The following is a 25,788-nucleotide window of genomic DNA, read 5'->3' on the forward strand; positions in this document are numbered from 1 at the left end:
AAAGTTCAATAATGCAGTTGAAAATAACATCATTGTTTAAAGTTACATGTTTGTCAATATCAGGACATTCAGATAGATTTCTGAAATAATTTCAAATAAACAGGGAGTTTATAATTATCTGACATTCTGTACAAACATGGCTCTCTAATTTCTGTCTCTAAACTGAGTGTAGGTTAAAAAAAAATACTGAAAGTGACAAACATCCGACCTGATGATGATGTGTGGAAACAATATCATTGTCATGGGGATCCATCCACACCAGGAGCCAGTCCACCCATGTTCAACAGCAGCAACCCACCCCATCAGGACAGACTGGGGCCCACACCACAACCATAAGGCCGTAGTGCAGGGCCCCAGCCACCTAGATAAAGGCGATCCCTGCAGCAACAGCCCCCAGACCAAGCAGGCAAAACCCCAGGCGTAGAGGATCCCCACGAGGAAAACGCTGGAGTTAAAATGAAGATTAAGTAACCTTAAGAAACAATAAGAACAGCTAAGAATGAATGAATGAATAAATAAATAAATAAAAAGTAGTACAGTTGAGTAAAATGAAAATAAAATAACGTAATGTAAAAAAAAATTAATCAAATAAAATTTAGTTAAAAGCTCGGCTAAAAAGGCTAAGCTAAAAAGGTCTTAAGCCTCTTTTTAAAAACATCAACGGTCTCTGCAGCCCTGAGGTTCTCTGGCAGACTGTTCCACAGACGAGGACTGTAACAATGGAAAGAGGCCTCGCCTTATATCTTGGTCCTCACCTTTGGAACAATTAAAAGGCTGGTACCAGAGGACCTCAGGGTCTGCGAGGGTTCATGATTTAAAAGAAGGTCCGATAAATAAGAGGGCCCAAGACCATTAAGACATAAACTTAAAACATATAAACTACTAAAAGAAACTTAAAATCAATCCTGAAATACACGGGGAGTCAATGCAACGACTTCAAAACTGGTGTAATGTGATCCCACTCTCTGTTCTTCGTCAGAAATGGTGCTACCGAGTTCTGAAGTAGCGATAGGTTTGAGATGGACTTTTTGGGAAGACCAGACAGCAGGACATTACAGTAATCTAATCTACCAGAAAGAGAAGCTGTGGCCAGCTTTCTGTACAACAGACCCCGGGGCTCTCTTGAATCAGAATCAGACATACTGACTTTGAAATATTGGTGTTGCAGAGACATATAAAATATGTATATATGTGTGTTTGTGTGTGTGTGTGTATATATATATATATATATATATATATACATACACACACACACATATATACATACATATATATATATATATATATATATATATATATATATATATACACATATGTATATATATATATATATATATATACACATATGTATATATACGTACATATAGAATAGAATAGAAATACTTTATTAATCCCTTTGGAGAGTCCTCAGGGAAATTTGGGTACCAGCAGCAATACAACACCAACAGTAAAGCAGGACAAGCACAAGACACAATATATACAGGTACAAAGCAAAATAGAGGTAACAAGGTGCAAGAAAAGCACAAATAGAATGCAATAAATAACAATAAGATAAGTTAAATAAAACAATATAAACAAGCATTGCACACAGTAGAGGTGGTAGATTCCCAGTTCACTATTGCACGTATAAGTTATAGCAACTGTTTGTATGGGTTATTGTGCATGTGTTGTATCAGGCGGACTGCACACCTCCCTCCCCCCTCCTTCTCCCCCTCCTGCCTAATGCAGAGTTGTACAGTTTGATGGCTCAGGGGACAAAGGAGTCTCTGAGCCGGTTGGTCCTACTCTTGGGGAGGAGCAGCCTGTTACTGGTCAGGCTTCTCTGTGCACTGATGACAGTGTGCAGAGGGTGACTGGCATCATTCACAATAGCCAGTAGTTTTTTTTAGTGTTCTCCTTTCTGCCACTGTCACCAGGGAGTCCAGCTTCATGCCAACCACAGAGCCTGCCCGCCTGATGAGTTTTTCCAGCCTGTTAGCACACCTTTTTGTCATGTTACTCCCCCAGCAGACAACAGCATAAAAAAGCATACTAGCCACCACAGACTGATAGAACATCCACAGGAGTTTCCTGCTGATGTTAAAAGATCCCAGTCTTCGCAGGAAGTACAGACGGCTTTGGCCCTTCTTGTACAGGTGATCTGTACAGCATGTCCAGTCCAGCTTGTAATCTAGCCACAACCCGAGGTACCTGTAGTTGTCTACAATCTCCACCTTATCGTCCCTGATGGTCACTGGACGTGGTTGTGGGCTGGACTTCCTGAAGTCAATAACCAGCTCCTTAGTCTTTGAGGTGTTAAGCTGGAGATGGTACATCTGACTCCAGGTGACAAAGTCACTGACTAGATTCCTGTACTCGTCCTCTCCATCATCCCTGATACACCCCACGATGTGTCATCTGCAAACTTCTGGATGTGACACAGCTCTGAGTTGTAACAGAAGTCTGAGGTGTAGAGTGTGAAGAGGAGGGGGGCCAGCACCGTCCCCTGGGGTGCTCCTGTGCTGCTAATAACAGTGTCAGATGTGGTGTCCTTTAGCCTGACGTACTGCGGTCTCTCTGTGAGGTAGTTACCAATCCAGGACACCAAGCAGGGGTCCACCTGCATCTCCCTCAGTTTGTCCAGAAGCATCAGGGGCTGGATTGTGTTGAAGGCACTTGAAAAATCCAAGAAGAGGATCCTCACTGTGCCCCTTATCCAGACCTGCGCGATAGGCAAACTGTAGGGGGTCCTGGACCTGTTGCACTTGGGGCAGTTTATCCCCCACCTTCGTTCTGTAGGTGTCCTTCGCCACCTTCAGGCATTGTTTCACCTCCCGCTGTGCTAATTGCATTGCCTCCCTGTCATGGTTCATGAAAGCCACCTTCTTCCTGTTGAGGGCAGCTTTGACATCTTGTGTTATCCAAGGTTTGTTATTTGGATAACAACGGACAGTCTTATTGGGGGAGACTACGTCCAGCGAGAAGTTGATGTAGTCTGTCAGACAGTGAGTCTGCTCCTCTATGTCCTCACCATGTTGTCTCAGCAGTACATCCCAGTCAGTGATGTCAAAGCAGTCTCTCAGAGCATCCTCTGCCTCAGGTGACCACTTCCTAATCGAGCGTGTGGTTTTGGACATCCTTTTGACCAGGGGGGTGTACTGTGGCTGTAGGTGAACCAGGTTGTGGTCAGACTTTCCAAGTGGGGGAGGGGGGTGGCTCTGTAGGCATCCTTCACATTGGAGTACAGCAGGTCTATTGTTCTGTTGTTCCTTGTGGGACAGTCTACAGCCTGGTAGAAGGAGGCCAAGGTAGAGTCCAGGGAAGCATGATTAAAATCCCCAGATATGACCATAAACGCCTCAGGGTGCTTTGTCTGCAGCCTTGCTGTTACTGTGTGTATCTTCTCACAGGCAGCTGATGCTTCTGCGCTGGGCGGGATGTAAACACAGAGCACGATCACGTGACTAAGCTCCCTAGGCAAGTAATATGGCCGCAGACTAACAGTTCCAAGTCATGGCAACACAGTTCCTTTTTCACTGAGACATGTCCTGGGCAACACCAACGTTTGTTCACATATATGATGAGCCCCCCACCTCTGCTCTCACCGCAGGCGTTCATGTCTCTGTCAGCTCTCACAGCAGTGAAACCCGGTAGATCCACGTTACCATCCGGTATCGCATCAGTGAGCCATGTCTCTGTGAAGATGTATAAGCTGCACGCGCGATAATTCCGTTGATTGTTCAGCTCGTCCATCTTGTTAGGTAGTGAGTTGACATTCCCCATTAGTACAGAGGGGATCACTGGCTTCAAACGTTGTCGAGCAGCATATATATATATATATATATATATATATATATATATATATATATGTATATGTATATATATATATATGTATATGTATATATATATATGTATATGTATATATATATGTATATGTATATATATATGTATATGTATATATATATATATATATATATATATATATGTGTATATGTATATATATATATATATATATATATATATGTATGTATGTGTATGTATGTGTATATATATATGTGTGTGTGTGTGTGCATATACACTACCGTTCAAAAGTTTGGGGTCCCTTTGCCATGGGATTCAATAGGGAAGTGACCCCAAACTTTTGAACGGTAGTGTGTGTGTATATATATATATATATATATATATATATATATATAGACTGGTATACAGCATTTCTTCTGTCTTCTCTGTCATTTAGATGCATAAATGAAAATTTAATTTTAGATGGTGCCGATTTGCTTACATGTTCCTTGGACTGATTGCAGTAAATAATCACTTAAATTATTAATGTGATAGTGTTTTTTTGTGTGTGTATATGTCTGTGAAAAATGCTGGACACCAAAGCAATTGAAATAGCAGCTATAAAAAATGAATACCGTCTAATTATGTCACCTTTCTAACTGACAAATTAATGGGTACAAATGGAAACATGAGCAGATTGAATTGTTATCCTAATCTGTAAACTGAATCCTCCCCTGATTTTTTCCAGTTTAAAGTATTGGTCAACTTTTTTCCCCAGAAGACGATTCTCTGCAGACCATCTCGTCTCAGAACCTGTCCATCAACGTTGTCCTGTTCGGAGCGCTGGCCAAGAACTTCAGTAAGGATGTTAATCAAGAGGTAGGTCAGCTCATTCGTCAATGTTATGGGTTTAATACTCAGGATTGATTTATTGATAAAACCTCTCAGAAAACAAAGAGGAACTGAGCTATAGCTGTCGTTGTTTTTGTGCTGTTAAGTGTTATTCCATCAGGGCTTTTTGAAAAACTGCAGACAGGAATTCTTCTGAACTGCATGTTTAGATTGTTCATCCCAGATGTAAGAATCCCGTTGTTGTTGAGATTAAGGTTGGATGGGGATGAAGCTGATGTTTCCATGCAGAAAGTTTGGCAGTTTTGTTTAAACTTTATTTTCTACCATACTTATTGTTTTTGGTTGTGTTTGGTTTTCATTCATTGTTAATGAGAATGAGAGACCGTTCTATTTATTTTTGTTATGTAACATTTCTTCCAGTTCCAGTGTAAAATGTTCTTTAGAAATGAAAGTTTATTGATCTTTAAAAGGGTGTACTTGCATTATTATGGCATTGTCATTTTATTAGTTGAAAATGGTCTCAACATTAAAACATAACAGCTTTGCGCAATATCATCTCTTATCGCTATAGTTTCTCAGAAAATGTATCGCGCAGCAACATTTGTTGTTGTTATTTGTTGTTTGTTGTTATGGTGACAGGCCTATCTCTGAGTCTTGTTTACGAGGGAAGGATGAAGCAGACAGTTGAGTGTGGCGTCTGCAGTGATGCAGACTCTGCATCGGTCTGTTGTGGTGAAGGAGCTGAGCCAAAAGGTAAAGCTCTTGAATTACCGGTTGATCTACGTTTCTACCCTTCAACAATTCGCGAGTACAAACAGCCAAAATGAGTTTTCTCCGCAGGGTGGCCGGGCTCTCCCTTAGAGATAGGGTGATCTGGGAAGGGCTGAGAGTAGCATCGCTGCTCCTCTGTATTGAGAGGAGCCAGATGAGGTGGCTCGGGCATCTGGTTAGGATGCCTCCTGGTGAGGTGTGCCGGCCAGAGACCCCAGAGGAGACCTAGGACATGCTGGAGGGACTACATCTTTCAGCTGGCCTGGGAACACTTAAGGATTTCCTTGGACAAGCTGGCAAATGTGGCCAGAAAAAGGAAGTCTGGGCTTCCCTGCTTAGGCGGCTGCCCCCATAACCCGGCCCCAGATAAGCGATAGAAAGTGGATGGATAAATAAAAAGGAGTGGAGATATGTTTGTTTGGTTAGTTGAATGAATGGATATTGAATGGATTTCATTATAAAGTAGCCACGGAGTGCAGAAAAACAACAACAACAACAACAACAACAAAAAACCCAACAAAACAAAAAAACCCTGAGTGGGGAAAAAAGATGCACTCATCATAATCATTTAATAATCGAATGGGAGCACAATGAATCATAATCATCTGTAATTGTGAGGTACCTAAAATAGCACACCCCTACCAGGAAGTCATGGTGTTACACTCAGCTAAGGTCGAGTCAGTCTGTGTGTCGCTATAACATGAAAATAAAGACTAGCTGCTGTCTCTTTCTCTTTCTCAAGTCTGGAGTGGAGGCATGAAATCTGTCTTGAGGGCAGCTGACAGGCCAAACAAAAGACAGTCTTAACCTTTCACACCAGCTTATCATCTGTGGCTTCTTGTGACGTCTTGCTTAACATTTTAGAGAATCCAGTATCTGCCACCTCAATCTGTCCTCCAGGGACAAAGGATGTATATTTATCTCTGCTCTATCCGTTGTGATGCCTCATTTCCTTATTTCTTGTTGTTTATCTTGTCTTTTCTTGCAGGATGTAGTGGTGGCCTCTGGCTTCACTGTAGGCAAATCTCCAACAGCTAATAAGGACAAACTTCACCCCTGTAACCTGCTGCTGTCGGGAGATGATGCATACATCTATGTGAGGACTTTTCTGAACCAAAGTTTTATGTAGTGTAAGAATGCATTTATTTTAAAGGCTGAATAATTAGGATTTTTCCTTAAAAGTAATTTAAAATATTCTCATTTGCTGCGAGGGATAAAAGGAAGCTTCCCTATAAACAATCTGTTTCCTACATCAACAATGTCTTTGTCAAGTTTTTCTCCTTCAAAATAAGAGTTCTCTGCCGGAATAACTTGGGTGCACTGTGTTGCTCTTTCCTACTTCCTGGTTCCTTAACCAATCATATGCGACTCCCCACGGTTGCCTAATAACAACAAGGCAGCGTTTGGTATTTTATGTGGGTAAAAGAGCAGCAGCCTGCAGGTATGGAAGCTGGTAAAAGAAGCGACCAGAAATAGTTTCAGAAAAACCTAAAAAGCCTCGGCATCCTGCTAAAAAAGCAAACCACCAAAAACGGAATAAAACGAGGATCAATGCTGGAGAATCTTTAGAAAGGTGGAGAAGTCTGAGCTGACAAAGTTTCCCCTCGACAGGTAAACACCAGAATTTTGCTTAAATTAACCGAAAAGTTTATTTTGGTTTACAAAGATTTTGGTCTAATTTATTTCTCGGCACTCATTAAATGAATGTGTGTGACTGTATGGACGTATTAGTGGAGTAAACTGGTGGCCTGTTAGTTTACAACAACAAATGTAATGATGTTTGGGCCGAGTGAAAACTGTGTTTGTCCTTATAAAGTAATGAAATTACTATCAAATTAATTTATTAAGTGAGACTAAGAAAGAACTGCTGCTGCGTGGCATTTGTTGATTAATGTAGCTTTTGTTTACACTCTGTTTTATGCTAACGTAAATTAGCGCGTGAAATTAGCGCTAGCATTGCAAAGCATAGCAACTTACAGTGTGTGTGAATCATCTTCGCTCGTGATGATGTTTGCTGGTGCTGTGTTCTCCGTCCTTCATAGACTGTATAAAAGAACCGTCCTCTCACAAACCGCCAACCTACAGAAACTCTCCGGGGGGGAGACACGCTCGCCGTGTTTTTCTCTTTCGACTGCAGTTCTGATTTGAAACACTAGGTGTCAACGCTACTTATTTTGCCTTTAAAAATCTGTGATGTTGTCTAGCTTCATAGTTCTCCAGCTGTGCTATACATACCATTGGTTGTACTCATTCTCCCCCAGGTGGTACGCTGAAAGACTTTCAAATTGCACAGGGTGCAATCTGTACGCTGTAAAGATGAATACTGTTGTATCATCAGAATGAAAACCATCATATCTCAGGTTTTCCATGGTCTTTCACATCATACGAGCCATCATATTGGTGTGATCACAGATACAAGGGTAATGTCTTCGCCCTTAATCTGTACATTGAAGAGAGCAAAACAAGGAGAGAATGAGGGGAATAAAACCATAAAATAGATGAACTATGAGAATAAACTGAGTTAAAATTAGGGCTGGGCAATTAATTGAATTTTAATCGCGATTACGATCTGGGTTTTCAACAATTATAAAAATGAAAGGATCCGATGATTTTTGTCTTTCGCAGTTTCCTCTTGTGCTGTTTTCAGTTGCAAATCAAGCGCAGCTGACATTGCAGCGCTCTGCTGCAGCCTCCTCCCACAACCTCCTCCCACAACCTCCTCCCACAGCCTCCTCCCACAGCCTCCTCCCACAGACTCCTCCCACAGCCTCCTCCCACAGACTCCTCCCACAGACTCCTCCCACAACCTCCTCCCACAGCCTCCTCCCACAGCCTCCTCCCACAGACTCCTCCCACAGCCTCCTCCCACAGACTCCTCCCACAGCCTCCTCCCACAGCCTCCTCCCACAACCTCCTCCCACAGCCTCCTCCCACAGACTCCTCCCACAACCTCCTCCCACAGCCTCCTCCCACAGCCTCCTCCCACAGCCTCCTCCCACAGCCCCAACTGCTTTAGTTTTATTCAGCCCCAGTTGCAAACATTTCACCAGTTATGGGCTGGACACACGGGAGGCGAAGTCGCTCCTTCTCCATTCTTTTTCTATCAAACTTGCGTGATGAGGCGAAAATCGCTGCCCTCCTCCAGCCAAGTGACAGGTGACATTCCTGCAAGTCACCGGCTTGCGACCCGACACAAGAAAATAGAAAAATTTTCAATTTTTGTGAGTCGCGACTAAATAATCCAGAGACACAGAGAGATAAACATTATAAACAAACAGAACTTTTTCTCAGTTCCCATCTCGTCTCCATGTTAGTGGAGATTCTCTCCCTGCCCTGGATGATGAGGGTGTTGTGACGAACGTCGCTACAGTCCAATGTTTTGCCACCGCTGCAGACCTGTAGTCAAGCCGTACCATAGAGCCGTATATTAATGCCGCGCTACATTTTATTGACGTAGATTTTGACGTGAACACGAAATGTCTCCAGAGTAATGTTTTTCCAGATCACACCGGGCAGAACGTAGCTGCTGGTCTGAGACAAACAATAGCTACGGGGACCTGGTGGAAAGAAACTAGTCTGTATTACCACAGACAAACTTCAAATGTCACACTGACCCCCCCCCCAAAACACACACACACACACACCCCACCCCCAACCCCGCGCGCCCTCTCTCTTTCTCTAATTGTGTTAAATAATCGTGATCTCAGTTTCAATCAAAATAATGGTGATTATCATTTTTCCCATGATCGAGCAGCCCTAGTTAAAATCTAAATATATGAGCAGCTATAAAAATATTGACTATACATGTTTACTTAATTGTTTGTATACAAATATAAAAAGGTATGCATATTATCATGAGACTATTTATTAAGGATCGACTGATTCATTGGCCACCCGATATATCAGGCCAATATTTGCGTTTTTTACTTGTATTATCATCGGCCGATACGTTGGTGCGTTCGCCGATATCCAATTTTTTTCTTGGCATGATTTACAGACAGGCTTTCGCAGGCAGCCCTGTATTGTTGAAGAAGATGCAGTCCGCATGAAGATCATGCATATATCCTCCCCAACTAGCAAAGCTGCTTCTAGTGGGAAGCCTGCTGCGTCAGCTTCAAAACAAAGGTAAGTTTTAAACTTTCAAAGCATCTTTTGATTGACTGTTTAACTTGGCTGAAATATACTTAGACTGTTGTGGGTGTAATGGAAAATTTACATATTACCCGTATATTCTGTAGACTACACTTTGCATTGTTAAAGCTTGGCTTATGTTTTACTCAGGGAGGAGAATGACTGTGTACCCAGATAAGGATTTAGTGAGCTCCCCTTCCCCCTTTTCTTTTCTTCCTTGTACCAGGCCATGAGGGGTTTACTACAATGACCTTCGACCTCGATGTTATCAGCTCAGGCTCTGGCTCTATATTAACCAGAGCACACATGTATCTCTTCAGACTCACTTAGCAGATCTTTCTGACTGTGTGACTCTCATTGCTGATCAGCTCTTAATTAAATAAAAATTCCACAACATGGGTCAGAATGGAAAACGGGAATGCTGAATGAATTTTAAATTGCCTTGTATTTAGGGAGCTGCAGACGTAGCTGTATGCTATGTGTGCAAAGCTTCCGAACATCCGTCATGGAATTAAGTCGATGTTGTGAATTCAGTTCCGTGGAGTTTGTGGGGGTCTCAGTCAGCGAGCACTAGGCAGTCTCTGATTGCTGCTGTTTAATATCTCTGCTCTGACGATGAGAGAACAGCAGCTGTTTGCTCGTCGGTGGTTCTCAAAACACACACACTGCAGTGGCTTCTTCTCACATTATACCTGTTATTCATGTTGTTTAATAGGAACTCCTTGGCACACAGACCAACTTGTGAGGAGACTGATGAGGAGCTGAGTTCCCTCACAGCTGGATCATTACCATCCTGATGGGAGAAAACGCAGAGTGCCGCTGTTTCCTCCATTTTAACCTGCAGCTCTTAAACTGGGAGTATTAAGAAATTACAGTGAGGGGTGTGTGAGGTAAAGAGTATTGGAAGTGGGGTAGTGCACATATTATGCACTAATTATTTAGTTTTTTTTTGTTTATTTGTATTGCTGTTTACACTTAGGAAAACAATTTGTACTACAAGAGATTATGTAAGTTAAGTGCACTAAAACTTACTCCTACGTATTAAACGACAAGGTAGGAAATAGTTGTTTACTTGTTCTACCTCACCTTCTATCTCTTTTAACTGTTTAAATTTTGTTTAAAGTTAAATAAATGTTTCTTAAAAAAAGTCTCATGGATTTCATTTAGATTTTATCATGTTATTTTTATGATGTGAATTGAGGGAGCAAAAGCAGTCCCGGCTCCAAATGCCAGTTCAAAGAAATCCGTGGCCTGTCTCGGCCATTGGCTAAGACTGGTAAAAAAAAAATCTATATATCTAATTTATCGTCATTGGCCCAAAAAATCCATGTTGGTCAATCCCTATTTATAGAATATTTAATTCATTTTTGCATATCGTACATATTCTATAAAAATACATTTAAATATAAAAATAAAAAGTATTGTCATTAGTATAATTGAAATATTTAGAATATCAAAATTTCTAATTTAAATATTAGAGGTGGATCTTTTTGTAATTACAAAAAATGTATGTGTTAAAAACAATATTGCATTTAATCACATACAAACAATAATTCATTACAAACAACGCAGAATGTTTGTAAGTCCTCGAGTTTCTGGAACAACGATTAAACTGGTGCACACGTCCGTTAGCGCTCACGGCTGCAGGCGGAGCAGGAGACGAAGACCAGCTGACACTGGCTGACCTCGCCCTGGCTTGCATTCAGATATTATCCCTTTTAATTAACAAACATTTAAAAAGTAAAAAATACTGTAACATGTTGTAGACTCTGAATTACAAAACAGCTGGAGCTGCAAGTTAAAGCCCCTAAAATGTCACTTTAACTTTATATCTGTTCAGATGCTGAAAGAAAATATTTAACATGTTGGAAAAAACATTTTTTAAAACATTAAGTATAAAGCCATTAGTGAAAATGCATCAAATGAGTGAATACTCATGTTAGTTGAGGGTAACTATAATGGGAGTTGATGGTAGCTTTCTGCATTAGTCCAGAAGTATTTCCTAAAAGACCAGTCCTCAGCAGCATCAGCCCAAATGTCTTGACAAATCCAGTCGATGTTGTGGGTTTTGCAAGTACATTTTACCTCATATCTGCTACTGCCTGCTAACAATGACAGCAGATGGAGAATTGTACTGACAGTAGTCTACATTCACTGATAAGGATATCTATTCTAGCTATCTTAAAATCATTCTGTTTTTGTTCAAGGCCTGACATCAGTGCATTAATTCACGATCAGTCGTACAGAAACTGCTTTTAGTAACTGACAATCCACACTGGAATAGAAAACAAATATCCTTATAATTAGTTATCAAAAGTTGGTAAAGAAGTCACTTCAAACTTCTAAAGCTGTTAATTTCATATGTTTACGTACAGTGGTGTCCTGCAATCAAATGATTTTTATTTTCTGCTCATAATGTGGCCCTGATAAGAGCAAATTACATTTCACAAAATCTCCCAGCTTAGTTGTTAACGCTCAGCAGCAGAATTTAGTGTCAGATTGACAACTGTTCATTAAACTGTACCGTATTATATATACTATACCGTGTTGCTGGGAATGAAATAGTTTCATCTGCCACTATCAGGGGGCTGCGTTGGAATCTATAAAGCGAGTGTAGCTGTCCTCTACTGTATGAACAGCCAAGAATTTAACACATCCTTCCATATTTTCTTGACAGGAAACAGTAGGATTCTCTTGTCTTCTGCGCTGATATGCACAGAAATGCCACTGCAGAAGTTCGAAGGGTCGACGGGCAGAGACATGCTGCGAAGTGTGTACTACTGGGGCAAAGTGTTAGCCACGTGTTGATTTATTTTAATGTTTTCAATAAAGTTACAGAGAAATGCCAACAACGGGCAACCGTGCACGTTGGGGCTGGAGAACTAATTGGAGAATACGACTAACAATCTAAACTAAAAATTAAATTTTGGTAATATATGGTATTCATACAGTTACATCCTAAAAAGCCGACATTGGGTGAAAACGGGGTTATTATTACACTTACGTTTGCTTTCTGGACACTTGCCTACATTTGTTTTCCAGGAAGCCACCTGTCCGTTAACCATGAGGCCACGTTCTTCACGCCCAGTAAATCATGAAACCTTACTTAAACTTTTAGGTTGTTGTCCGAGATGCACAATATTAATTTATATCATTGATAGTTTTAGTTCATGGTACTGATAAGTATAGATACAAATTTCTTCAATATTTTGATTAGTTTTGAATAAAAATAATAAATTCATAAAAGAAATGGATTCAGATTCAAATACTGATTTTTTCTCTTTGAAATAAACTTAAATAAAATACCTTAGTTTGACATTAAAAGACCTGTTAATTTTTTAGACATTTTTTTCAGTTTATTCAACTCAAATAATCATTTAAGCCTGTTTCAGAGATCTTATCAAGGTCATTTAACTTTTAATTCTAGTGATATTTACTAAGCTTCTGAATTATTTTTAGAGTGTACTTTCCAAGCGGCTGTACATTAACTGTGGTTAACAGCAGTTGCTCAGTGCTGCTCATACTCCATCTAAACTACTGCGTGACAGCTTCATTATCTGTGTGTATTTGCGTCTGTATAAATGGTCTGCAGGCTGCAACAGTTTGGTAGAGCGTGAGAAATTCTGTGAGAGCTATAAATTGAACATGACTCATCTTTGTCCATGTCTCAGTCTGTGCCAGTCAGACAGAAACAACCGGACCACCTGGAGACATGTCTCTCATTACCTGCTCCTGTCCTCATGGTTTGTATGCAGACTCTGTCATAAGACACGTTTCTTCAAACATTTCATTTTAGGCATTTTTAACAAACTAAATTGTTAAAACTGCAGATGGAGCAGACCTGAAACATTTTGTCTGCAGTAAAAATCAGACTTGGTGTGACTGAAAATGTACAGAAAGCATAAATTATGTCACCAAAACAGAACCTGCTTAATAACTAACCTTAGCGTCCGTTAGCAGAAGCCCTTTAAAAGGAAGCCGTGTCTCCTGTGATTTGTCTCCTAAGAACATCTTGGGAAGGAAAATGCAGCCTACTGCTGAGGGTGGACTGAGAATATATTTAACATTGGGTGACGTGTCCCAGTTAGACGGACATCTGTTGATTCTGTCGATTGCTTCAACAGTTGTTGCAACCCTCTTCCTGTTAGATCAGCTGCAAAAAAAAATCCTCAAAGCGAATGTTTTCTAGCGCATCTTTGTTAACTCTTTCCCCACCGTCCCCCTTGGCGGTGCTTCGTAACGCCATTTTATAAGGAGATTTAATTAACAAAAAGAAATTATGTTGCTCTCAACAAGGAGCCATTTCTACTTTGTTTTTATGCCAAGTCCCACGTGATGGGACTTTTTGTTTTTTTTCTCAACCAATCAACGGATTTCAGTGTGTCAAACCCTTGCAGTTCGTGTTGGTTAGATTGGTACCCCAACGGAAGGTCCCAACAAAATAGTGTTGCACCCTTGAGAAGGATGATTTTTATGGAGCCTTTAATGGAACAGTTCTGTAAACAGACATAGCATGTATTTATCACTCCTGTCAGGGTGCGTTTCGTGCAACAACTGGCCCTGACAGGTTACCGTCTTGCCCTTCTCACTTCGAGATTAATGAAAAAATCATATATATCTCTGTAACTCCCAATATCCCTCCGTGATAACATTCAAGCACAAACACAACACACTCACAATCGAGTCACAATACCTGCATGGCCGTCACATGCATATTAGCTTTAGCCGCTAACTGATAGCCTAGTAGCTAATTTACATGTACAAATCACAAAACATTCACCACCTAAATATGGGTAAGCGGCCAACTCCCATATTCCCTTGGCTCTTGTGACTCTCATTTTACACTTCTGTGTTGTTTTTCCCCTTACAATAGGACGGGTCTGATATCGAGATAAGGAATGTGTTAGGAAAGCATCGAAAGCGAAAGGTCAGCTGTTTTACAAAACATTAGATTCCATCCGCATCAATCAGCTGAGGTCTACAAACAACAAGGAAACTTCTATGAAGTACTGCATGCTTTTCCTGACCAAGCTACTTGTTACTCACGGAGACACACACACACTTTCGTTACACTGGTAACACTCCACCAGTTTACTGCTGATCTGTGAGAAGCGTAGTGAAGTATTGGTGAAGGCAACAGTCTGTGCCAACAGCATAATTATGGAAGTAAGCTCCTGAGTGTTTGGGTTTTGGTTTTTGGAGTTACAATAGGCCTGTTTTTTTATGTAATGCTTTTGTTTACATACTTTACTATCTGGGCCATCTATTATTTTTATAGCTTTTTAAGGACCTTGCAGGGATACAGTTAAACATTTGTAATGCATGATACCTCTGGAACTTTAACTGTACGGTGAATCGTTGGGACCTGAGGGGCTGTTTGAATCGGTGGGTTTGCCTCCAGCGAGTGGACTGTACACAGACTGGACCGAAGATATATATTATGGTGAGTCCTGGTGACTGTCCTGTTGGATATCGACTTTGTGGGTGAAAAGGGCGGATTTGGTATAATAATTTTCCTTTTTTTGCGGTATGAGTGGGTGGCCCAAATGCAGGACGTATGTGATGTTTGAAGGGACACAGATCTACTGTACGACTGCAGTCGAGGCCCAGACTCCTTTCTGGAGGTTCTGGATAATCTTTCACCACCTCGCAAAAAGTTTTCTAAGTCTTGTTGACCAACAAGGTGTAAGTCAAATACAATATATGGTTTTGTTAATTGTACTACGTGGAAGGCACATATGTTTATGGGGGAAAAATTTGGAAGTCTGGATGCAGAATGTTCAGAATGTTCATGTATGTAGTTTCATTGTTTGTGTTAATGTTCTGTTTTAAGACATGAGTTATGTTTAGCAACACATCTCAGGGTCCAATAGGCCCACAATCTCTTTATACATCTAAGGATATATGGTTCGACAATTTGCATGTAAGAAGTAGGGGTGGGACTTGATTAGAAAAATTAATCAAATTAAGTACAGGCCTTAAAATTAATTAATCTCGATTAATTGCATAACAATATTTGCCCCAAAAACCCAAATTTTTCATTTAAATACATTTTAGTGGACGACTGAATCACATAATAAACAAAGACATTTATATTGTAAACTCAAGCTCTAGTAATGTCTTGAAAAATGCATTTTATTGCATTTAAATTCCAAACAGTAGATAAAGAAATAGAAAAAAAAACCTGGCCAAAACTGAACAGAACTGAGGCTGAAGTGTCATTTTAGGTACTTTAAATATCAGCTCTGATTGTTTTATAATTAAGTCTACAACAACTTTTAACTTTTTAAATGTTCAATCTTCATTAATATCTGACTGTAAGCTACGGTGAGATCAGCCAGCTTTTCGCATTATTTTCTGGTCATGGAGCAGTGGTGAGCGTCTCCAGCTGTAATCACTCTTGCAGGGGATGGGCCTGCGGAAGCACTGCTCATTGAGAAGAAGCAAACGTGCTTCCACGCCAGTTCCCAAAAATCTCCAACAACACCCGAAAAGTCACTAAATTTTTCACTTCTTTGAAATAGAGTCTCTTCATGGGTCTGAAAACTGCCTAATTATAGCGCCAACGTAGTTAAATTAGCATGTGACGTGTCTCAGTTTTTAATCCGTTTTTAATTGCAGTTAAATGCATTAATTTTTTAAACGTGTTCATTTTTTTGTGTGTTAAAGTCCCACCCCTAATAAGAATTAATGGAAGGAATAAAAGTCATTAGTTATAATGTCAAGTGCTTACATAGCCCCATAAACAGAAAAAAAACCCCTCTTAACAGGCTTAAACATCTTAAACCCTTCTTGCCACTGTAACGGGTACTGGGTTGTTGACATTCTACATCTCGCAAGCTTTCGAATGATATCTTACACTTGAATGAGACTTCATCCATCAGGTATATATCTTTGAGCGTAAACGCAGGAGCATCACCACCATACATGTTCTTTGATGAACTGCACAGATCAAACATAGAACGAAGATGATTCCTTTTGATTTTGAGATATTACTCATTTTCAACAATGGCTAAAAGTCCAAGTCCAGGGTTCCAGACTAACTTCTTTACGAGGAGCACAGCAGCCCCTAACTTATATTTTTAGGAGCGCAAGCAGAAAATTTAAGGGTGCACACTGAAATCACCTTGCTTAGCAAACATTCACATTTCCTCTCATTTCACTGTATTAGTGATAAATATAAATATAAATAAATTCAGAAATTACAATGTTTACATTTTTTGTGCAGCAGTTGACATAAAAAAATCATCTTACTGGTCGCACGAATACAGAACAAGTAGACATAGAAATTATCAAATCAAATCAGATTTGATTTGATTTGATTTTCACTTCATAGTCGAAGCAGAATGACAACTTTGTCCCCATCTTCCCCCACAGGACATGGTACGACTGGTCCATGTAGTTCCTGGTAATAAACAGCTTCAGGGACTGATGCTCCTCCAGCCACTGTTCCCACTCCTCAGTAAGAACAGCAGCTATTGGCTGTCCTACAAGTCGCTAATTAGCATCATCAGCCTGGTACATGTAGTTGTTATGGATGCTGCCATAAAGAGGGATGAAAGGCAAAAATGATAAAAAGACAACCTAACAATGTTTAGAACAATAAATAAATAAATAAAATAAATATCCTGTCAATATTTTCTTTATTTTATAGTTAATTTTTAAGTGTATTTTGTTTTTTAATTAGGAGTCTGGAACATGTCACGACACGTAACTGTTTAAATATTTCCTCCACACTCTTCATTAACAGACGTTACTGTGACGGTAAACCAGCAGGATCCTCCAGCAGCAGCTTTTACGTTTCATTTCCAGCCTGGTCATGAAACAGAGGTGAACGTCGTCTGAATGCAGCTGCTGCTGCTGCGAGAAGACCAAGCCTCGTATGAGAGGGTCTGCACAGCACCGCTCCTCGTTGGGAAGATAAACTATGTAGATAGAAGATAGCAAAAATAGCAACAATAAAAACCCGAACAGCTGTACCTGAAAACATCCTACATCCTTCTAAGAAAATGAGAAAAACATTACCAGCAGCCAGTATATGTACACAAAAGTGTAGCTGGTGGTGATTCAATCTGCTGCACATACAGTGATGGTGTGTGTGTTACATGTCAGTGGATGAGTGTGTGTCAGTTTGAGTGCTGAATCATAAATGATCGAGTTGTTTTGCGATCTTGTGCAACTGTGCTCCCTAGTTAATCTTAATACTTGCACATTAAATCATATGCTTTTTAATTTACGATCTCCAAATTCTTCCAGGCAGTGAAAGAAAAACAAAAGTATAATATCTGTTTTCTTTCAGGTGTCCCGCCAACAGCCTTCTCCTGATCAAAGATCCGTGCTGGCAAACAAGAGGAGCTCCACTCTTTCGGCTGAAGTGAGATTCAGGGGATGTAATTTACTAAATACACGGTGTAATTTACTAAGTACACGGCGTAATTTACTAAGTACACGGCGTAATTTACTAAATACACGGCGTAATTTACTAAATACACAGCGTAATTTACTAAATACATGGTGTAATTTACTAAATACACGGCGCAATTTACTAAATACACACGGCGTAATTTACTAAATACACGCCGTAATTTACTAAATACACGCCGTAATTTACTAAATACACGCCGTAATTTACTAAATACACGCCGTAATTTACTAAATACACACGCCGTAATTTACTAAATACACGGCGTAGTTTACTAAATACATGGTGTAATTTACTAAATACACGGCATAATTTACTAAATACACGGTGTAATTTACTAAATACACGGCGTAATTTACTAAATACACGGCGTAATTTACAAAATACACGGTGTAATTTAATAAATACACGCCGTAATTTACTAAATACACGGCGTAATTTACTAAATACACGGTGTAATTTACTAAATAGATGGCGTAATTTACTAAATACACACGGCGTAATTTACTAAATACACGGCGTAATTTACTAAATACACGGCGTAATTTACTAAATACACGGCGTAATTTACAAAATACACGGTGTAATTTAATAAATACACGCCGTAATTTACTAAATACACGGCGTAATTTACTAAATACACGGCGTAATTTACTAAAAACATGGCGTAATTTACAAAATACACAGTGTAATTTACTAAATAGATGGCGTAATTTACTAAATACACACGGCGTAATTTACTAAATACACGGCGTAATTTACTAAATACACGGTGTAATTTACTAAATAGATGGCGTAATTTACTAAATACACACGGCGTAATTTACTAAATACACGGCGTAATTTACTAAATACACGGTGTAATTTACTAAATACACGGCGTAATTTACTAAATACACGGCGTAATTTACTAAATACACGGTGTAATTTACTAAATACACGGCGTAATTTACAAAATACACGGTGTAATTTAATAAATACACGCCGTAATTTACTAAATACACGGCGTAATTTACTAAATACACGGCGTAATTTACTAAAAACATGGCGTAATTTACAAAATACACGGTGTAATTTACTAAATAGATGGCGTAATTTACTAAATACACACGGCGTAATTTACTAAATACACGGCGTAATTTACTAAATACACGGTGGAGTTGTGTTGAGGTCTTGTTGCTGTCTGCATGCTGTGTGTCGAGCTTCTTTAGTCCTGTGTCTTGGTACCACTGTCATGCTTGTTTTAGGTGTTTTGCTTCGCCAACATACCTGATTCGAATGAACTGATATCCTCACTGGTTTTTATAGATGGTTTAAAACCACTATTTGTAAGTGCTACACAATTTTAAACGTAACTAGAACATTTTGATAACAAACTATTGAGGTCAGTGAGGAAAGATATATGTTTGTGGAGAAATTCTTAGACTTTTTCAATTAAAAAGTAACTGAACTAAGTTTAGTTTAATTTACAGTTTGGAAGGGACAGATCAAAAGGTGAGTTGGAAAAAAAAGTATGTACAACAAATGAAGAGCAAGAGCACATATAAGTGTCTATATATATTTATATATATATATATATATATATATATATATATATATACACATACACTTATATGTAAACTAAAACTTCGTTGGCATTCATCCATCTCTTGAATTTATCCGTTTGTCAAATTTAGCCTTAGATTACCCTAAATGATTATAAAACCCTGTTACTGACTCTGACAGCTGTCAAACTCACCTGCGTTACTAAGCAACCAGCAGTGTCGCGAATGGGCGTTGCATGAAAACATCTGACAGCTGAACACAGTGCATTAGATGGTAGAAATGACCTCCTTGGATGTTCTAGGTATATATGCTCAGATTTCTTTTTCTTGGGATCACACACTCACCAAAATTCGCTGTTTGCTGGACTTATTTCAGGAAAAGTCACAAATTGAGAGAAGTAGGGATTTTATTTTAACAGAGATACAAGTGTTTGAGAAACCAAGGAGGTAAAATTTACCCCCAGGCCAGTTCTAGTTTTAATTAACTAACGTTAATTAACACTTAATGAGTGTTAATTAACTATTGCTAGAGATTAAAATCCACAGTTTGTCCTAATCACACTTTGAGGTTGACAGGTCTCAATGCTTTCAGCTCATTGATGTCTGGGAATGCTAGCATGAATGTCTGTCTGGTACACACAGGATTACACACCAGTGTGAGGATGAATGTGATGGTGGACAAAAGGTTTGGCCAAAAATAATTTTACTTAGTCTCTCAAAGCCTTTACAGCATTTGTGATGTGAGCACAGATTCAAGCAGTGAGGCCTCTGCTGACGTCAGGCTTCAGATCATGGATTGATTTATATTTGGATCTATCAAACACCAGTATGCCAGTGTCATATCAACTGTTATAGACTTTTATTTTCATGTAAATGAAAATCTGTCCACAGCACATCCTTTCATCATCGGTGGCTAGATGTATAAATGTTACTTAAACACACCCTTTCTTCTATAAAAAACTGGGATCTCCTTTTGCATTATTCCTGGGAGCGTACATATACACACTTTTAGAGCAATTTAAAGGTGCAGTGTGTAACAGTTACTCAGGTCAACAAGGGTAAAATGATTAGATTATTAAAATCTATCTTTATTTCTGTTAAATAGCTTTGCAAAGTGAGCGCTCAAGCTTTTATAAACTTAAAATGAATTGTTGTATTTAGTAGTATTTTGTGCTGCAGTGAAGAGTGACCCAAACACTACTATAAAAGACAGCTGTGAGGAGGGGGGCTGAGAAATCACTGGTTGTGGATGCTGATTAACAGAAGTTTAAGGACATTTGAAAAATTAATCATGCTGATTAAATAATGCAAGCAAATAAAATGGTAGTTAAACCTTAAGAGATGAAAAAACAAAGAACAAACACGTATCAGACGTTACTCAGATGGAGTCTTTGGAGTAACACTGAAGTTTTTATCTTCTTCAGGTAATTTAGTCTTCTAATGTAGATCCAGCTTGTTTTATGGTGGGGAGATGAATTACTTTCTTTAATTTGCTGACTGAATGCTATTAGATTTAACACACAGTTACTTTTAGCCTTATTTGTCTAATTTAAAAAATTGAATCAAGGGCAAACATTATTTTAAGAAATCCACAATAAACCCACATCAGGTATAACATATTTTAATATTACCTGTACTATTAATTTACCTATATTTATTCAGACCTGGGAGTCATTCTTGGACCACCCTGTCACAGACAATATGCACACACTGACCAATAACACATGAAATAATTTCTAAAAATCGTGTCTTTTCCTACTAGTAAAGTGCCCTTCATTAGATATTAATATTTTAAACCTTAATTCAAGTTTAAAACAACTTCACAGGTGTATGTGCTTCATAAATACCACAATGAAAAAAGTGACGGTGTGGTAAATTTCAACGTAAAATGGCTGCCTGTTCACTGCATGGTAAACTAGCTGACTCAGCATATCTGATTTCAATCTGAAATTGATAGTGATTTTTTATTAAATGAAGTTTTCCTGATCTATTTTCGTGATGGGGTGGTAGCATTTAGCTTGACGGACCCCGTCCAACCTATAAAAACAACAAACTATGTAAAATAGTGTGGGAACTTCCTGTATTTGAACTTGGCTCCTACAGACACTCACGTGATGTCATTTCCTGTTTGTGATGCCATGTAAAAGAAGTAAATTTCGTATAGACAAAAAAGTGTGATGGGGTGGTAAGTCAAACTAAGGGACACACTCAAATTGTAATTTCTTTACTAAAATAATAATAATATTTATTCTTTTAAAATATATTGTTCATAGTATCAAGGAAATCCATTTCATCCTGAAAACAATAAACATTTGATTAAAAAATATTTTTTGTTGATATGTAACACACAAATTCCTTGTTGGTCATTGTGGATATGGCAAAAATGTCCATGTCCTAATTTAAAATCACATTGTCTCTTATTATGTGATTATGAAGACTTATCTTAACAGCTTGAAACTTTGGAAATACAGTTGGTCACGTTTTTATGGATTTTTAATCTCATCAAATGATGTGGACTCAAATGGCCCCCGTTTCATAGAATGACCCTAATACTGATAACATAGCAGATGTTTGAAGTGAAACATTTTACTATTACGTGAGATTTATGAGCTCATCTTGGATTTGATGACAGTAACACATCTCAATAAAATTTGGAGATCAGTATAAGGCAGAGGGGTGACGGGAATCTGGGACTTAGAGGAAGGAAATCAAAATGTTTCTATTAAAGGAAAAAAAGGCATAAAATCAGCTCAAAGCACAGGGAATGAGCAGTATAATACAAGAGGTGCATAGAATAGGACAGTGCTTCCCCATTCAGGTCCTGGGGACCCCCTGCCCTGCAGATGTAACCTGACTTTAACACCTAAATTAAATTAATAGCTCGCAAACAGGCTGCAAAGAACTTGGTGAGGAAGTTCATTAATTTGAATCAAGTGAGTTGGAGTAGGAACACGTCTAAGACATGCAGGGCAGGAGGTCCCGAGGACCTGGACTGGGAAACACTGGAATAGGGAGTAAGAGTCTTACAAGTTACATATAGCTTAATAGAAAAAAAAAACAGACAAGACTAATAATTAATTGCAACTTATGCAGCATGTCATAAAACCCATGTATTCTTGTTCTCAAAACAGTTACGTCTCTCTTTCAGGTTTCCAGGGCACCCAAGGCTCCAAAATACACTTATGTGCGACTAGATGACCTGAAAGCTGGATCTGTTGTCAACGTGTATGGTGTGGTGGTGTTCTTCAAACAGCCCTTCAGGAGTCGTGGTACCGGTGAGTCAGGAGCCCAGCGCAACCACAGCGACTTGTTTATGAAACACATGGAGATAAGTCTACAGCCTGTAGCTCTTTAAGACTAATTTCAGCTAGATGCTATTGCTAACATCATCACCATGGCAACACAACGTTTAAAACATTGGGCATGTTGTTAATTAGCAAGAAAATGTTATTTAGTCATAAACCAATGTACTGGACAGTTTAATATTCTTATGGGATGATTCTTATTGATAAAATGGCAGCAGATAAGTGATGACAATTTCTACTGCAGGAGTCATGAAAGTCTGGATGGGAGTTTTTTACTCTTTTACTCTTCATGTGTCAGTGGCAAACACTTGATACTGACAACAGGTTTTTCCCAACAGATCTCTGCTCCAGCCTGAAGATCACTGATCAGTCCAACCGAAGAGTGGGCTGTACCATCTTCCATGAGAATCTGGAGAATCATCCCAAAATCTTTCAGATGGGAGACATCATCCGCATGCATAGGGTCAAGGTCCAAAATCACCTGTATATTGAAACGAGAGTTTAATGAGATCATTTATGGTGGAGGTGGATAACTAATCCAACATCTCTCTGCACAGGCTCACTTATTCAACAATGCCATGACGCTGGTCAACACGTTTGGTTTCTCTGTGTTGGCGTTTGATGGAGCAGTGGGCAGCGTCATGGAACCTCGGACATCCAGCGTCCAATATCAGTTTGACGAGGAGGACCGACGGACGGTGGAGGAGCTGCGATCCTGGGCCGCCAGTCAGGCTGTCCTTCCTCCGGTTTCAGCCTCAGTCCCCCTGTCTGCTGTTCAGCCCAGAGACTACTTCGACCTGACCTGCCAGCTGCTGGCCAAAGCTCCCATCGACACCACCTGCACTCTGCTCAAGGTAAGAAGTCGCGGGGGGTGCAGGTTTTACTGGTGGAAATGCAACTCATCGTAAATGTATCACAGATTCATTCATAGATTTCCTTTCTTATGATACAATAATAAGTAAGGCTGAATAATTAATCGTTTTTAAATGAAAATCTCAATTTAAAGCATTGCAATAAACAAAAATCATGAGGAGCTCGATTAATTTTTACATTCCATGACACCTGGTCCGCAGCTTTCACGGTTTTACAAATCCACTAAGCAGTTGTCATTCCTGTAGTCTTTCTCTTTTGACAGTCATTTAAACATCATGTGACATCATGTGACATCATGTGACATCATGTGACATCATGTGACATCATGTGACATCATGTGACATCATGTGACATCATGTGACAGCTACGCTCAGCTGTGAAGTCGCGTCACATTTTCAAACTTCATGAACTAATTTTCCACAAATGACTGAAAGGCTGAGACACACACCGAAAAAGTTACTCTACATATCCTTAAAGTTCAGATAAGATGAGATGAAGAATAATTCTATTCTATTCTATTCTATTCTACTCTACAGTCATTTAGCAGACACTTTTATTCAAAGAGGAAGAACAACACAAGCAAGAATTCAAACCAGATGGACGTCATCATTAAGTGGTAGTCAGACTGCTGGAAGTCCAGGTGGACCAGGTGCTGTCATGTAGTGCTGGAGGCAGTGCACATAGTCTTTTTTTTTTGTAAGTTAGGGTTAGTATAAGATAATTTGCCTAGGGCACAGTGCTGGCACGGCTGCAAATATTGAGACATACACATAAGCCTTCATTTATCAAACGAACGTGGAAATAAGCTCACATCTGATCATGGGAATGATCATACATTAGGATCCACGTGTGATTCATAAAACCTATCATATCAATTAGTCAATCTGACCAGTTCCAGCTTACTAATGATCATGCCCTGATAAATGCAGCGGCTGAAATCTGCTTAATTATTTGTGGTCTAGATGCCAAGTGAGGTCAAACCATGGAGCAGAGAGGTTCTGCCAAAAAAAGAAACTTTTCGTAGGTCAAGACCAAAACCCTCCCTTGTGAGATGGAAAAGAATAACGAGGTGCTGTTTGGCAGCCTAAAAACCGGAGCCAAAGGCGTGCACTAAAAACATGGAAGAGAATCATGGAGGCAGTTAATAGCCTCGCTGTTGTTGAACGGACTCTGGCTGAGGTATGAAAAATATCCTAGTAAGTAGCATATATGTGCTCATGATAAGTTTTTTATTGGTTTTTAATTTTCAATCTAGCCCATGTCTGGTAAATGATAGTCACTGCTACTTCCACAATCCAAAAGCTTTTCATTGGTCTCCAAAAGAGATCTGGATGGATGGATGGATGGATGGATGGATGGATGGATAGATAGATAGATGGATAGATAGCTGGTTAGATGGATGGATGGATGGATGGATAGATGGATGGATGGATGGATGGATGGATGGATGGATGGATGGATGGATAGATGGATGGATAGATGGATGGATGGATAGATGGATGATGGATGGATAGAGAAAGAGAGAGAGCGAGCAGCCCTAGTGTCCAGGAAAAGCGTTAGCTCCAAGTCAAATAGTAACCCCTTTAGCTCTTGCAGGCACTACACTGTGGAAATACAAGGCCAACGTTGATCTGGGTTATGCCCCTTCCTTACGATACCTTCCCCAACAACTGTAGTTTTTTTAGAGGTAATTTCAGATCATGGTTGTCTGCATGTGAACGCTTTGTTCTACTCCCTACTTAATGTGTCAGTGTCTGGAGCAAATAAACACCTGGATGAAGGAGAATTTTCTACAATTAAATGAAGACAAAACTGAGATTATTCTGTTTGGTAGCAAAGAGAAGAGGGACAGCATTGGTAAACACCTGGAGCCTCGGGCTCTTAAAATCACCGACCAAGTTCGTTACCTTGGAGTGTTGATAGACTCAGACCTGACTTTCAGCAGCCACATCAAAGCTTCACTAAGAAGCTTTTTACCAGCTCAGAAACATCAACAGAATTAAAAGTTTAGTCTCCCAGAAAGACCAAGAGAAACTCATCCATGCATTCATCTCCAGTAGACTGGATTACTGTAATGGTCTTTAACAGGACTTCCTAAAAAGAGCATTAAACATCTGCAGCTCATCCAGAT

General features: G+C 39.5%; 1 protein-coding gene across 10 annotated transcripts in view; it reads left to right on the forward strand.

Annotated features, from left to right (window-relative positions):
• pot1 (protection of telomeres 1 homolog) overlaps nucleotides 1-25,788 on the forward strand; it is a 93,158-nt gene that overhangs the window by 18,319 nt on the left and 49,051 nt on the right. For 8 of the 10 annotated variants that reach the window (XM_041996929.1, XM_041996937.1, XM_041996939.1 and 5 more), the window contains 6 exons: nucleotides 4,538-4,638; nucleotides 6,371-6,478; nucleotides 17,813-17,887; nucleotides 22,628-22,754; nucleotides 23,123-23,253; nucleotides 23,342-23,638. In XM_041996929.1, coding sequence (XP_041852863.1) covers nucleotides 4,538-4,638; nucleotides 6,371-6,478; nucleotides 17,813-17,887; nucleotides 22,628-22,754; nucleotides 23,123-23,253; nucleotides 23,342-23,638 — 839 coding nt within the window. The remainder of the gene's footprint in view (nucleotides 1-4,537; nucleotides 4,639-6,370; nucleotides 6,479-17,812; nucleotides 17,888-22,627; nucleotides 22,755-23,122; nucleotides 23,254-23,341; nucleotides 23,639-25,788) is intronic. The other 2 variants (XM_041996930.1, XM_041996938.1) reach the window with 1 other exon arrangement.

The sequence above is a fragment of the Melanotaenia boesemani genome, chromosome 10, assembly GCF_017639745.1.
Source record: "Melanotaenia boesemani isolate fMelBoe1 chromosome 10, fMelBoe1.pri, whole genome shotgun sequence".
Taxonomy (NCBI): Eukaryota; Metazoa; Chordata; class Actinopteri; order Atheriniformes; family Melanotaeniidae; genus Melanotaenia; species Melanotaenia boesemani.